Genomic DNA, 14,557 nt, shown 5'->3' with positions numbered 1-14,557 from the left:
TTGTTTTATTTCTAAGAGAAAAATAACCTATTGCCAGTACCATGTACTAAGATCCTATGTATCAGGCCTTTGTTAATGCTGATTATTTTAAGCGAACACTGACTTTTTTCAAGTGCTGAGGCAAATACGGAATTATTTGATTTAGAGCAAGGATAATAGTAGTACTGTAAAGCAGGGCACTTTCTTCACATGATGTAGCTACTCATTTTTGTGAAGTTTTTCTTTTTGACAGTAACTATAGTAATTTTACCCAATTGCACTATATTATCTTTTGTTATGCAACAGAAAATTTTCTTTTATTTAGTGATTTTTAAAAAAATTCTATATTTATAAAAAATTGGATAAAAAGATGGTCCTTTGGTGATAAACACATGTGACTTTTACATGAATGTCTTTGAGTTTTCTATTTTCCTTAAACAAAACAAGATAATTATATAGCTCCATCTCAGATGACCATCATTTGGAGACATGTTTATAGCAACGAAGTTGAATTGTCTGTTCAATAGATACTGTGTGTGTGTTCTTAATCCTATTTGTAGTAATGAGGAACTATAAATAGAAACATCTCTGTATGTGAGATGATACATTTAAATGGAAAACCTCAAAGTCTATGAAAATACGTGACAAATCTAGGATTGTTTGACAATTCAGTATGATCTGTTGCCACAGGATAGTTTTTAAATTGTTTTAAAGCAGTTACAAGAAGGTTAGTAGCAAGCTGTTTGAGGAAGGGTGGTTTGTTGGCAGCCTCCCGCCCCTCCCCAACCCCAACTCCCTCCAGTAGCCTCTGTGCCATTCCCTATCTTGGCTTATAAAAATCATGAAAGTCTGCCCTTATATAAAGAAAATCTCTTGTTAAAAATGACTGTGTTACAGATAAGGATTACTTACTTTAAGGAAAATCAAGCAGGAGAGTGTGACCTGTCACTAGCAAACAGTGTCCACAGCTAGTCCAGCATTCTGATTTGTTGATGGCATGGATTCCTTGAGATGTTGAATAGCAAGTGTTTCAAACTTTAACCCCTCTTTAGGCAAAACTTTTAAACTTTTTAATATCTACTTCATTGCTGGCATTCCACTGGAGGTGAGGTATGGCAGCTATTTGAAGAATGTGTGTGTAAATGTATCTTTGTGTTTGGAAACAAAGAGCCACACTGAAATTACAAAGTGATTAAAATAGAATTTAGTAACCCAAATTGGAACCTGGCTGGATTCAGGAGGGATTATGACTCTCCCTACACTTGACCATGTGCTCGTTACCAAAGTGCAGGCGCTCACAATTGGCCGATGATGCATAACCTCAGGGCAGTGAGAAACAGGAAAGTCGAGTGTTAGTCCAAATGTTTACGTAGAGTGTTAAATAAAAACTACTAAGGTAAGAAGTTCAATGCTTTACATAGGTAGTAAACTATGCATATTATTTTATTTGTAACCCATGTGTTGAGATGGGACACTATTAAAGTAACAATCACTTAAAAAGCAACAACCAACAAATGAGTATTCAATTTGGTACGTGAACTGAATGATTAAAATCAAATGGAAGCAATGCCCAAAGTAACTAAGATAATTCACAATAAAAACCATTAGTTCAGGCTCTACTTATTGGAAAGATGATAATTCAACATAGGCTAACCTAAAATGTACCTTTAGAGATCGAATAAGGATATAAGCAAAATATTAAATAAGATGTCAGGAAGTCCCTAAAACTATGTTTTAGAACTTAAAACTGATTACTTACATGCAAAAAAACTAAGTTTGAATTCATTCATACATGATCTTATTTGAAGCACTGTATTTTCATTCACTAGCAAAATTCATGTCAGTAAGATATTTTTGAAGTATTTTATTTTCCAGATATTTCACTATGTTGTTCCAGTGATTAGCCTGAATTTCTGTGGAAACCTAAGTTTTAAGTGAAGACATGCTTCTGAAAATAAGGCAACTTTTCTATAATCTGTTTATAAACAGAAAAAAAGAAATCTTTGGTTTTAGTTAAAGTGGCTGAAAGGGTTTTGCAAAAAAAAAAAAGAGAGAGACTAAAGAACCAAAGCAATGAAAAGGCTCTTCATAAGCAATAAGCAATGGGAAACTCCAAACCCCACCAAGGTCAGTAGAGTACCTAAGGCACCTCAGGTTCAGATGATACAATCATCTTTGCTTAGAGTTCTGGTAATCTATATACAGGATTTTTACCATCTTAAGAACATGAAGCCGAAAAGGTAATGTCCAACAGTGATTACTGTAAGAAAGAAGAAAACCATAGCAGTTGCTAGGAAGAGAGATTAGAATCCATATTTAAAAGATGAGAAAAATGAGGCCCAATCAAGAAACAGATGACACTAGGGTTTGTGTTTCTAGAGTCCTAGTCCATTTCTCTTAGGGCAGGGCAAATTCTAGATTTTAACTTTATTGGCTAGGAAACCAAGTGTGAAGAGTTTCAGATATGTGAACTGAGGAAGAAAAAAATTCCCATCAAATCCCCAAAGGCAAGCTGGAAATAAATATATAATACGTTACTGTCTTAATTCCTTTATATCATGTGTTGGACAACTTGGCTAATATACTAATTGAGTTATACAGTTCTTTCAGTTCTATCTAAAAATAGCAGACCAATATTAAATGAGAAAGTTACATCAGATTCCATTTGAGCATACATAAGGCCATGATACTTAACACAAACCACCACTTCTTGGGAGAAAGAAGATATCCACTGTCCAGTTCAGGAGAGAAAGCTCCTGACCAGTTAGCCAGTAGATTCTCCACTCTTCAATGGGGATGATGCTTATATTTTTAAAAAAACCTCTACAAATCTCACATACAAGACAATACATCCTAGATTTGTGACTGCTATGAGCATTTAAGGCTGTCATTTTCAAGTATAAAAGTTTAGTGTTCCATTACCCAATCTGTGCAATAGACATAGCTGTAAGCTCAAATCATGGAAATTAACAGAAGCTCACCAAAGACAGACAGAAATCATAATTTAGGCAACAGCAAGTTTAAATGTATGAAAGGATGGGGAAAAAAATTATGTATTAGATTATGCTTCTCTGAACTGCATCAGTTGTTCACACTGAATCTTTGTCTAACACACTGTCCATTGCATGGCATTTGGACTAAGGTAGATCAAGAGCAGACCAAACAAGGAAGCTTAATTAGGTAACAGAACTATCATTAAGATGGTTCACCTCTAACACAGTTATACGGCCTGTTTCCCTAGAGAAAAATTAGAAATGGCTCCAGTATACCAAATGAGCTTCACAGATAAACATGAAAAAAAATTTTTTTAAAGCAGGACCTTTCACCTTGGGACCACCATGCACTGCTCACGGATGATCAATAAATCAATGTTATTTACTTCTGGCTAGAGGTAATATTGTGAAATATAACATGACTGGAGAAAAATGGGTATTTGGAAGCCAGCACGTCATTTAACTTATACTCTAGATGTGTACGTTAAGTTGTAGTTCTGTAACTTCTACTGTGGTTTCAATATCTATGTCTGAAAGGTGACATCAGTTTTATTATGAAAGCAGCTGCTTTGTTATAAATTCGATGTAACATGCTTGAATTCTAGGTCATTTGTCTTTACATGATTTAAAGTTTCTTGTGGTTTGGTCAGCATACACACTTTTTGTCTCATTTGATATACAAGCCAATGTGGAAATTAAAAAAAAAAACTACCAACTAGTTCAGAGAGCTAAGTTGAGTCCAGGATTATGACAAAGTCTGACCCAAAGTTTTTAATCTGTAATCTCAGCATGTATCTCATGCAGTCTGGGGAGCATCAAACTAAATCTACAATCGCCAGAAGCCTTGTTACAGTTGAACGCACATTAACTAAAGTGTATACATTTTTAGTGTTCATGATAAATGCAGTTATGACCTTATTACACTTTTGGCATTCTTTAAGAAAGCGCGTTAAGCTTTAATATAGAAATATTTAGGTTACACTTGTGCTCAAGTAATAGTAAAACATTTGTTCTTTTTGATCTCATACATTCTCTCCTCAGGAATGGCCCATCTCCTGCACGCTTGGAGCAACCTTTGGCTATGTGGCTGGCCTTGTTATTTCACCACTCTGGATATACTGGAATAGAAAGAAACTCACATACAAGAACAATTAATTGGAGCAAAGGGAGAAGAGATTTCTTTGTGCAGATTCCATAAAGACTGTGCAGAAATGTATATGGTCTAGGCCAGGCAGTTCCACTTAACAGCACTGTTTTTTAATGTAGTTACATGATGTGATTGTAGCTTTTTAAACTATGAAACCCCTGAGAGATTGTACCTTCTAGTTGAAATAAAGTATTTATAATAGATTGTGGCTTCAGATGCTGTTTGCTGCTTCTTGGACCTTTAAGAAACATTCTTAATGAACTTTTATAGAATTCTGAGGACAGGGTTGGTTTTTTTTTTTCCTTTCAAGTTTTAAACTGCTTCATTATAAGAGGTCTGGGTACAGCTGTAGCATTTCATATGCTTTCTGAGAGAAATGTACAGTTTCCTTGGCCACTGAAGATGTTTCTCACGTAATCAAACAACAGTTTATACATCTTGATCCTATTCTTTTTTTTACTGTGTGTTTCTTTGGAGTTAAAATGGCTATGATAGCCTCATCAAAAACAGTCTTCAATCCCTTCTGTGTTAAAGCTGAACATTCCACATAGCAGCACGCACCTATCTGGGAGGGAGAAAAAGAAAAAATCACAAATATATAAAATCTTTTTTACACAACTGGTACCACACAAACATACCATTATAAGGAAAATCATAAAATGCAAAAAGAATGAAATCATATTTATGATTCCCTAGAGATAGCTAACTTAAAATATTAGTGTATATCCTTTCAGACTTTCTCTGAAAAATTATTTCAATCATCAAATGTTTACTGGATACCTATTAAATGCCTGGCACTGTTTCTAGGTGCTGGGAATCATGTCTATGAACTGAGCAAAAGAGCAAAACCCCTGCTGTGTGATGCTCACATTTGCCTAAGTTCTACTGGGGGAGGAACACATGAAGGAATACAGAAATGGTGGCACATGCTGTGGGTTAAAACATGGAGGGAGAGGGTGCAGATGACAGTGGTGATGGTCAGTGAAAGCTGCTCAGCCAGGTAAAGTCTGAGCAGTGAGGGATACCTACTGGCAGGGTTTCCAGCCATACCGAGCCACAGACGTAAAGATCCCTGATGCAGGAACGTGCTTGGAACATACAGGGGGCAGGACGGAAGCCAGAGTGTCAGGGGAGAGGGTGAACAGGGGTAGTGGCAAGAGATGAGGTCAGTGAGGTAGCCTCAAGATAGTGACTTCGAGTAAGGACTTTGGTTTCTACTCTGAGAGGGGCCCCATCCATCCATCCATCTGTCCATTCATTGAAAACTTACAGAGCACTAATTTGCCAAGTCAGAGGAAGGAATTTGTTCCTTCCTACAACAAGGAACAAAATTAAGTCCCTATGCAACTCTCAATGAAATGTATTTTAGAGGAAGAAGACCATGGATTAATAAATATAGAGGTAGAAGTGGTTTGGAGAAAAATGGGGAAGGAGATAGGGAGTGGGGACAGGTCAGGCAAGATCTCATTGAGAGAGTGATATTGGAGCAGAGATCTAAAAGGAAGTGCTTTCCTAGTAGCTCAGCTGGTAAAGAATCCACCTGCAGTACAGGAGACACCAATTCGATTCCTGGGTTGGGAGGATCCGCGGGAGAAGGGATAGGCTACCTACTCCAGTATTCTTGGGCTTCCCTGGTAGCTCAGCTGGTAAAGAATCCACTTGCAATGCGGGAGACCTGGGTTTGATCCCTGGGTTGGGAAGATCCCCTGGAGAAGGGATAGGCTACCCTCTCCAGTACTGTGGCCTGGAGAATTCCCTGGGATAGGGAGTGGGGACAGGTCAGGCAAGATCTCATTGAGAGAGTGATATTGGATCAGATACCTAAAAGGAAAGGATGAACAGTGTCTACATCAGGAAGACTCCCAGGCAGAGGAAGCAGTGAAAGGGCAAAGGCCTGGAGGCAGAAAATGGGAAACAGCATGGAGGCCGTGTGCCTGGAGCACAATGAGTGAGGCAGAGGTGGCTGGGCCTGGATGCCACAGTGGGGGTTTCATTTATTCAAAGTCAGCTGGGGAGCCACTGAAGGATTCTGCACAGAGCAGTGAGCTAATGGAGCTTCTGTTTTTAAAGACTCAATGGCTGATGTGTGGAGCACAGGTTAACAGTCACAGAAGCAGAGAGGGAAGGAGCCTGGTCCAGGCTGCCAAAGGAGGGGACAGTGAGGAACATAGGTATTCTGGATATATTCAAAAGCAAAAAAAACAGGTTTTGCTGAAGTGTTCACTGTATGGTATGAGAGGAAGAACAAGGTCAAGTGTGGCTTCAAGGTTTTTAACCTTGAGAAACTGGGAAGACAAGCCTGGAGGATAAAATTGGGAATTCTGTATTGGATGTGTTAATTTTGAGATGCTTACCACCAGGACGGACTTGTTGGATGAAAAGTTGGACTACCAAGTCTAGAAGTCCAGGCTGCAGATGGGAATTTGGGAAGCTCAGTAGTAGATTGTTCAAACCACAAAACTGACAGAAGCTCAACACGCCTAAGGACTGAGTGTGGATATAGAAGGAAATACATCCAAGCAGCTGAGGGCTGATCCCTAGACTCTCCAACATTCAGAGACAGGGAGATGAAGAGAAGGAGAAGAGGCCAACGAGAGAGGACAAAGCCCAAGAGAGGGCGTTCAAGGAAACCAAGTGAAAGTGTTTCAAGAAGGGACCAATTGTGCCAAATGCTGCTGACAGGTCTAAAAATGGGATCATAGTGTTTTGCAACCGTTTTTTCCCCTTAAACTATATAATAAGCATGAACATTGTAATAGGTATATTAGTATAAAATTTTAATAGGTGCAGGATTTTTTGTTTTTTGCTGTTATAAACAATGCAGCAACTTTATGGCCATCTCTTTAAGCACATCCTATATAATTTTTTTAGGATATACTCCTACCAATGGAATTGCTTGATCAAAAGCGTTCATGCCCTTAAGCCTTTTGCATGTTGTTGAGGCTGCTTTTACTCACTGACCAATAGAACAACAGAGTACCCACTTCCTTGCCCCATTGTGTGTTAGTCGTTCAGTCATGTCCGACTCTGTGCGACCGCATGGACTGTAGCCCACCAGGCTCCCGTCCATGGAATTCTCTAGGCAAGAATACTGGAGTGGGTTGCCATTTCTTTCTCCAGGGGATCTTCCAAACCCAGGAATTGAGCCCAGGTCTCCCTCATTGCAGGCAGATTCTTTACCGTCTGAGCCACCAGGGAAGCCCTTGCCTACTGGGACAGTGTTTTTGCCAGTTTTATAGATGGAAGTTGAACTACAGTTGACCACTAAGAAGTATGAAGGTATTTCTTATCTTCTATGGCAATCTGCATTTTTTGAAGAATCTGAGTCCCTTTTCCTATTGGAGTATGAATATATATATATATGTAGAATTCCCAACATATGTATACCTGTTGTTTTGTGATTAATCCATATGCAATGGGGCTCCTGTACACTAAGGATATTAACCCCTTTTTCTGCCATAAATGTCAAGTTTGTTGTATGACTTTTAATTTTATTTCTGGCATTTTGATGTATTAAATTTTTATGTAGTTAAATCATCAATGTTTTCATTTATGACTTTTACCTTTATGACATTTAGAAATTCCTTCTCTCCCAAGATGACAGAATTTAGTACTTGGAATTTGTAAAGTGACTTGTTAGTGAAACTATTTCTCTTTTGCTTTAGGAAACACTATTTTCCAAAAAGTTTTCTTGCTTTTTTCTGCCTCTTGATATTTTTAAAAAGACCTTATTAGATTTCATTTCCACAAAAGTCCTATTAAAGTCATAACATCTAAAAATAGAATCCAATAATGTTAGGGCCAAATGGAGAAAAAAGTATGCCTTTCTTTGGGGAGAGGAAGACTCTAAGTTAGGAGGCATTTTGTGCATCAGAGTTATATTTTTAGAATGATAATATTTTCCACCTTTCATAAAAAGATTGCAACACATTTCCTCTCCTACCTAGCCATAATTTTTTGTTTTTTAACTGCAGATTTAAATTGCCCTCCAATTGCACTCCACTGCCTACTCCATGAGTCTTCACTGAAGACAGGGCCTGATTAAGAAGCCCCTTTTTCTGACACCTCTTTCTACACATGGCTTATTAGGAAAATATTGTTGGCAGTGTAGCACAGGTTTAAAGGCTGGAGTCAGGTCTTTACTGAACTCAGCTCTGCCATTTATTACCTGCAGGACCTTACAAGCTACCTGACAAGTTATCTGACATTGCCATGCCTCTGTTTTCTCCTCCAGAGCAACTGGTCAATCGAGGATTAAATGATCGAATGCATGTAAAACACTCAGCACAGTGCCTGGCATATGGTAAATGCACAATAAATATTTGCTTCTGTTACTACCTTAGCTTCATTTACGTTTATTTTTAAATTCTGTAAAGGTTGCGTTACCTCTTTTGCTAGTTTCTGTCCTTGCTCCACACATATAGGTTTTTCCTTCATATCATTCAGTCTTGCTAAAGTTTTGGGGTCATCTCGGAGATCAATCTAGTTAAGAAAAGTTGATAACATCCCATCATAGCGTCAGTCTTTAAAGATAAAACGTGTAGTACCATTTAACCCCCACATATAAAAAAAAAAAGATTACAACGGAACTTGATTTTTAAAACAGACTAATATAGTAATTGCTTTGTTTTGACACTACCTTTCCCAAAAGTGTGACAGAATTTATTATAACTAACAACTGAGATTAAACACGTATCTCATTTGCTAAACCTTGGGGCCATCATCTAAGAGCAACATCATGAGGCAGGCCAGAAAGGTTATTCTTGAATGGGTAAAATCAAAGCATACATACCTGAGTTCCTATTAATAAAAAGGGTACATTTGGTGCGTATTCTTTAAGTTCTGGCACCCACTCTTCTTTCACGTTTTGAAATGAGGCTGGATTCACCACAGAGAAGCATATAAGGAAGACATCAGTCATTGGGTAAGATAAAGGCCTCAGACGATCATAGTCTTCCTAAGGAAGAAAGCAAAACCTCATTATTTCCACCACTGTGAGTTTACTAATAAATATGCACATTAGATTAGATGGTCAAAAAGCATGCTCGGGACTGTTCCACAAGTGAAACGCATGGCATTCTACATCCATCAACATAATTCCATTCATTTCTGCTGCTCTTCTTTTGGAAGTTCTGAACACCAGGGGGGTAAAAAGATGACAACATCATTAACAACTACAAGGAAACTTGGAGAAAATACATTGTGATGACCACAGTTCTCACTGGAAGCATCTTTAACTGAAAAGTTTGCACACAGAATTGATTGTGGCTAAATATCTAGGTACAGTCATGTATAATAACTAATATTATATTCTGAATGTTACTATGTAAACATACCATGTTACTTATTTAATCCCTGTAACAACTATATGACATAAGAACCACTCTCTCTGTGTTGCATTTGTGTAAACTGAGGCGCCCAAGTTAGATGACTTGTGTAAGGAAGCATAATAAGCAAGTAAAGGAGACAGGATTCAAACACGGGCAGCTTCACTCTAGAATCCACGCCTTAACCACTATACATCTCCACTGAGACCTTAAATCTTTGTTTTCCCTGTTTATACAGTTTTCTTAATTGTGTGTATGTGTTACATGTGCATGTTTGTGAGAAAAATTAAAGATAGAAACACATGGAATAAATCTACAGAATCCTTCTTACTCCCCAGTTTCCATTTCTTTCCTGAACTGTAGATTTTTCAGATGTGTCTTTTCTGTTGTTTTTTGTGCATGTATATGCCTACATATACATATGCATGTATATGTATTTAAACATCTGTACATAGAAGAGACCGTGCAATCCAGGTTGTTCTGCACCTTTCATCATGTCTTGGAGCTGGTCCCAGACTAGAACCCGTGCCATATGATTTTAAACTGAAGTGTAGCTGATTTACAATGTTGTGTTAGTTTCAGGTGTATAACAAAGTGATTCATATATATATAATGAGTATATGTGTGTGATTATGTATATATGTGCATGTGTGCGTGCTAAGTCACTTCAGTGGTGTCTGACTCTTTGAGACCCTATGGACTGTAGCCCACCATACTCCTCTGCCAATGGCGATTCTCCAGGCAAGAATACTGGAGTGGGTTGCCATGTCCTCCTCCAGGGGATCTTCCTGACACACATATATATAATCTATTCTTTTTCAGATTCTTCTCCCTTGTAGGTTATTACATGTTGTTGCTCTTCAGTCGCTAAGTCATGTCCGACTCTTGGCAACCCCATGAACTGTAGCATGCCAGGCTCCTCTGTCCTCCACTGTCTCCTCGTATGTGTGTGTGCTAAGTCCCTTGAGTTGTGTCCAGCTCTTTGTGACCCCATGGACTGTAGCCCACCAGGCTCCTCTGTCCATGGGATTCCCCAGGCAAGAATACTGGAGTGCGTTGCCATGCCCTCCTCCAGAGGATCTTCCTAACCTAGGGATTGAACCCGCATCTCTTTTATCTCCTGCATTGGCAGGTGGGTTCTTTACCACTAGCGTCACCTGGGAAGCACTATTTCCTGGAGTTTGCTCAAATGTATGGCCATCGAGTCGGTGATACATCTAACCATCTCTGTTTCTGCTACCTTCTCCTTCTGCCTTCAATCTTTTGACAGACATACAATTTTAAACTGCTGCTTGATATTCTACAGAAGAGCTGCACCATCAATGGCTGTTTTAACATCTCTCCATCACAAAAGGCAGTGAATATCCTGTTTGCTTAGATTATTTCCTAGGACACAAAATTCTGCTTGCTTACATTCCAGGGAGTGAGCAGAATCAGGATTCCATTTTTGTCAGGGCTAGCCTCTCATCTGGTTTCAAGGAAATTTTATTTTTGGCCTAAGCTGCCACCCCTCTTAAATGACCCTTCACTACTAGGACTGCATGAATGTGGAACTAAAGGCGTATTAAAAATATCTTCCACTCAGAGTTTCAGTGGTAGTATTTCCCTCATGGGACGATTTTCCTTTCATGTCATCTTCTGACATTTTTCTTACTACAGTGTTACACTCAAGCATATTATTATCTCAAACTCTTGACTTTGGAGTTAACCCTTCTGGTTTTTTGCAATGCTTTCTAAGGGCACATGTGCAGTCTGGGGCCAAGAGTATTGAAAGATTTCTCAGGTGCTGGCTCAGGACAAGATGGGAAATGCCACCCCCAGTCTTCTTGAACATTTGTTTTTAAAAGTGGAGGCTTCTAACCGGTTTCGAAAGCAGAGCTCTAGTGTTAAGAAATTATTAACGAAAAAAAAAAAAAAAAAAAGAAATTATTAATGATGAGCTCAAGTAGAATGGGTGTGAAATATGTTGGCACCCCAGTCAGTTACAAAAGGACTATTATCAAAAACATGTTTTAGAATCAGTTTGAGTCCATTCACGTAGAATGGCAAGCTAGTGGGAAGCTGCTGTAGAGGGCCAGGAGCTCAGCTCAGGGCCCTGGGATGACCTAGAAGGGTGGGATGGGAGATCCAAGAGGGAGGGGCTGTGTATATACACACAGCTGATTCACTTTGTTGTACAGCAGAAACACAACATTGTAAAGCAACTCTACCCCAATAAAAATAAAAAACTAGATAAGCAAAAAAACAAACAAACAAAAACATCAGTTTGAGTGTTAAATAGTACAATTTGTTGCATTAAGTATACTTTCTGTACTCATGTTAAGAAGGAGAATTAAAGGGACAGCATCTGATCTTAGCATTCCACCTAGCAGCTGTCCGTTCCTGAGCAAACTTGCACATAGCATGGTCAGGGGAGGAGGGTGGGGTTCTTGCTACAAAGTCCTCTTCCACCATATTTCGAGATCTAGTTTTCACAGAATTAGTAAATGAAGATACTATCTCATAGGATTATGAGGAATAAGTGAGATAACGCTACAAAAGCACTCAGCAGAGTGCCAGACGCATAAAAATCTCTTTCAATGCTTTAACATACATTCTTCAATCTCATGGAAAACTGGTTCTCCTATTTTCTGCCATCCACACAGGGTCCCATCAATCCCATATCAGTCCTGGCTCTGCATCTCTCTCTCTCCAACCACAGGGAAGAAACTCTTCTAGTGAGAAACACAAATTTTCTACCCTGGCATCAAAACACACAAATGAAACTAAGGTCTCTTGAGGACAGTATAATTTTCAGATTTCTATAAAAGAATGATATATTATTACTGTACTAATTAATCATTTGGGGACTCAAGAGCCTTAAGACTATTTACAATGTAACCCCCCAAAAAGAATTATGTATTTTTCAAGAAAATCAAATTAGATTTTTTAAATGAAAAATTTATCTCATCAGGGAAACAGAACATGCATTCTTTCTCGAGGAGGGTATTGAAAGTGAAAGTCGCTCAGTCATGTCCGACTCTTTGCGACCCCTTGGACTGAATTCTCCAGGCCAGAATACTGGAGTGGGTAGCCTTTCCCTTCTCCAGAGGATCTTCCCAACCCAGGGATCAAACCCAGCTCTCCCGCATTGCAGGCAGATTCTTTACCAACTGAGCTATGAGGGAAGACTAACTGAATGGAAAGTTCTCTAGAAATGCTTAACATTCATCCAAATATTCTATAGAACATAAGTCTACTGCAAGCATTCTTTTCATAACCTCAATGAGAGACATGTGGGCACAAAGGAAGGAACCTAGACTAATCATTTCTAGCTTTGCTAAATTGTAGATTTTTGTTGCAAAAGTTAAAATATGAAGAATTGAGGTTGAAAAAAAAAAGACTAGTGTGTTTAGAACACCTTGGAAAGAAATGTTACTTAAGTCTGAACTATCTAATATGAACTTCTTCTGCCTATAATCTCCAGCTAAACCACTGGCAGTGATTATCAGAATGAAACCTTTCTGCTTCCATCTAGCCTAAGTAATTAGAAGTCTAATAATAGATAACAAATTAAAAAAAAAAAATGATTCCCTGTGCATACTGTACCACGCATCATATACAATTATTTATATCCACTGCACAGTATCTTGAGAGAAGACAATGTGCAATTTTAGATTTGGGGATAAACAAATTGAGGCATGTAACCCTTTCCTCCCCAGCTATATATTTAAAATTTGACAACACAAAGAAAGTTAAATGTAGAACTGCCCTTTCTTTTAAAAATCCTAATTCCTTAAAGTCAATTCTCATGTCCTCCTAATTCACAAATTGATTATATTTTAGTCCAAAAAAACTTTTTTAAAGGTAGATGTTTAAACATTTCAGCCTGGTAATTTAAATATTCTCAGTGTATTAAAGACAACTGTCTTATGTCAAAAGCTGAGAAACAATGGTGAACTTGGTCAACAGGATTGCTGAACTGCTTAGTAAAAGCTCTAGTTTCTTAGAACGGGCTGAGTACCAGTGGGATCCATTTTCTTACAGTGGGTTCTGGTAGCTCAGTGATTGATTAGACTCTCCGTGCTCATCAAGAGTGCTTGACCTGTGAGGATGACTGGCTTCACCCTTCAACAGTATCACAGTTGACGATCTGACAAGAGCCCACAGACAATGAGGCCAATGAAACATGCTCTGAGAGGAAACGAAACACCTTCAGGTGCGACAGAGAACTGGGGCAAGTGGCCATCAGTCAGGAGACCCCTTTTAACGCCCAGTTCAGCCAGCAGTGCTCCTCAGGGTGCCCGCTTTTTCATCACCTTTGTTCCCTTTGTGTGGAGCTGGGTGCTCCCTCCCACTTTAGTGAGTTCTGTTTAAAATACATGTTTTTAGAATGTGTACACCTACTTAAACTACATATCCAAAACATGTACCTTAAGCAAACCACTCACATTGGGTGGTGTAGCCTCTGCCATGCTTTTTGTGGTTTTCTATCACATACTGGTCACTGAAAATTAGCAAAGAGGTTCCAAGGACATGTACACACAAATGAAATAATCATCCCCTCTGGAGCTCATATTTCGTTGGGAATTCAAGACATGAATACAGAAAAAGATAGTCAGATACAGCAATGGGAGAAAGAAAAGTGTAAACGGCAGCAGGTGAACATATACATGCTTGATCAAAAAGACACTAGTAAGCAACTACTGTGTGTCCAGAATGTGCAACCATCAGGGAAATGAAGTCAGGACAAGATTCAGCCATTTCTAACTTGTAACACGCTTTATTTGTAAAATGCTCTTAAGACACCTGCATGTTGAAAATGTGGCAACGAGCTTGAATGAGCACCAACACCCACGGTGTGCCCAGGTACCTCACTAGAACTTTGCATACCTCAAAGCCATAGCCTAGAACAGAAGAAACTGGTGCTGCTGCGAGAACATGCTAAGGTTGGCATTGAGGAGGAAGAATTGATAGAGAGGAGACCAAAACATTTATAACGGCTTTTGCTCTTAGGGAGGTCACAGCAAGGGAAACAAACCTATGCGGATATTATATTACAAGTCAGAATGTGGTGAAAACCAAGGGCAGTAATTAGGAGGTGCTAAGAAAAGACTTCTAAGAAGAGGTAG

At 38.8% G+C, this 14,557-nt stretch overlaps 2 protein-coding genes across 6 annotated transcripts in view; one reads left to right on the top strand and one right to left on the bottom strand.

Annotated features, from left to right (window-relative positions):
• The window catches only part of PIGF (phosphatidylinositol glycan anchor biosynthesis class F), a 33,422-nt gene extending 29,100 nt beyond the window's left edge, over positions 1-4,322 (top strand). For all 4 annotated transcript variants that reach the window (XM_006054787.4, XM_025260967.3, XM_044925877.2 and 1 more), the window contains one exon: positions 4,014-4,322. Coding sequence is in view for 1 of the 4 variants with exons in the window: in XM_044925877.2 (XP_044781812.1) it covers positions 4,014-4,127 (114 nt within the window). In the remaining 3 variants the exon portion in view is untranslated. The remainder of the gene's footprint in view (positions 1-4,013) is intronic.
• The window catches only part of RHOQ (ras homolog family member Q), a 39,570-nt gene continuing 26,417 nt past the window's right edge, over positions 1,405-14,557 (bottom strand). Inside the window, exons 3-5 of one of the 2 annotated variants that reach the window (XM_025260972.3) lie at positions 8,912-9,076; positions 8,506-8,601; positions 1,405-4,684 (exon numbers count right to left, since the gene is read on the bottom strand). In XM_025260972.3, the coding sequence (XP_025116757.1) occupies positions 4,529-4,684; positions 8,506-8,601; positions 8,912-9,076 (417 nt within the window). In that variant the 3' untranslated portion in view covers positions 1,405-4,528. The remainder of the gene's footprint in view (positions 4,685-8,505; positions 8,602-8,911; positions 9,077-14,557) is intronic. The other variant, XM_044925882.2, reaches the window with a different exon arrangement.

Source organism: Bubalus bubalis, chromosome 12, assembly GCF_019923935.1.
Source record: "Bubalus bubalis isolate 160015118507 breed Murrah chromosome 12, NDDB_SH_1, whole genome shotgun sequence".
NCBI classification, from domain to species: domain Eukaryota; kingdom Metazoa; phylum Chordata; class Mammalia; order Artiodactyla; family Bovidae; genus Bubalus; species Bubalus bubalis.
Note: the sequence above shows the minus strand (reverse complement) of the source record. Positions and strands in the feature narration are given on the sequence as shown.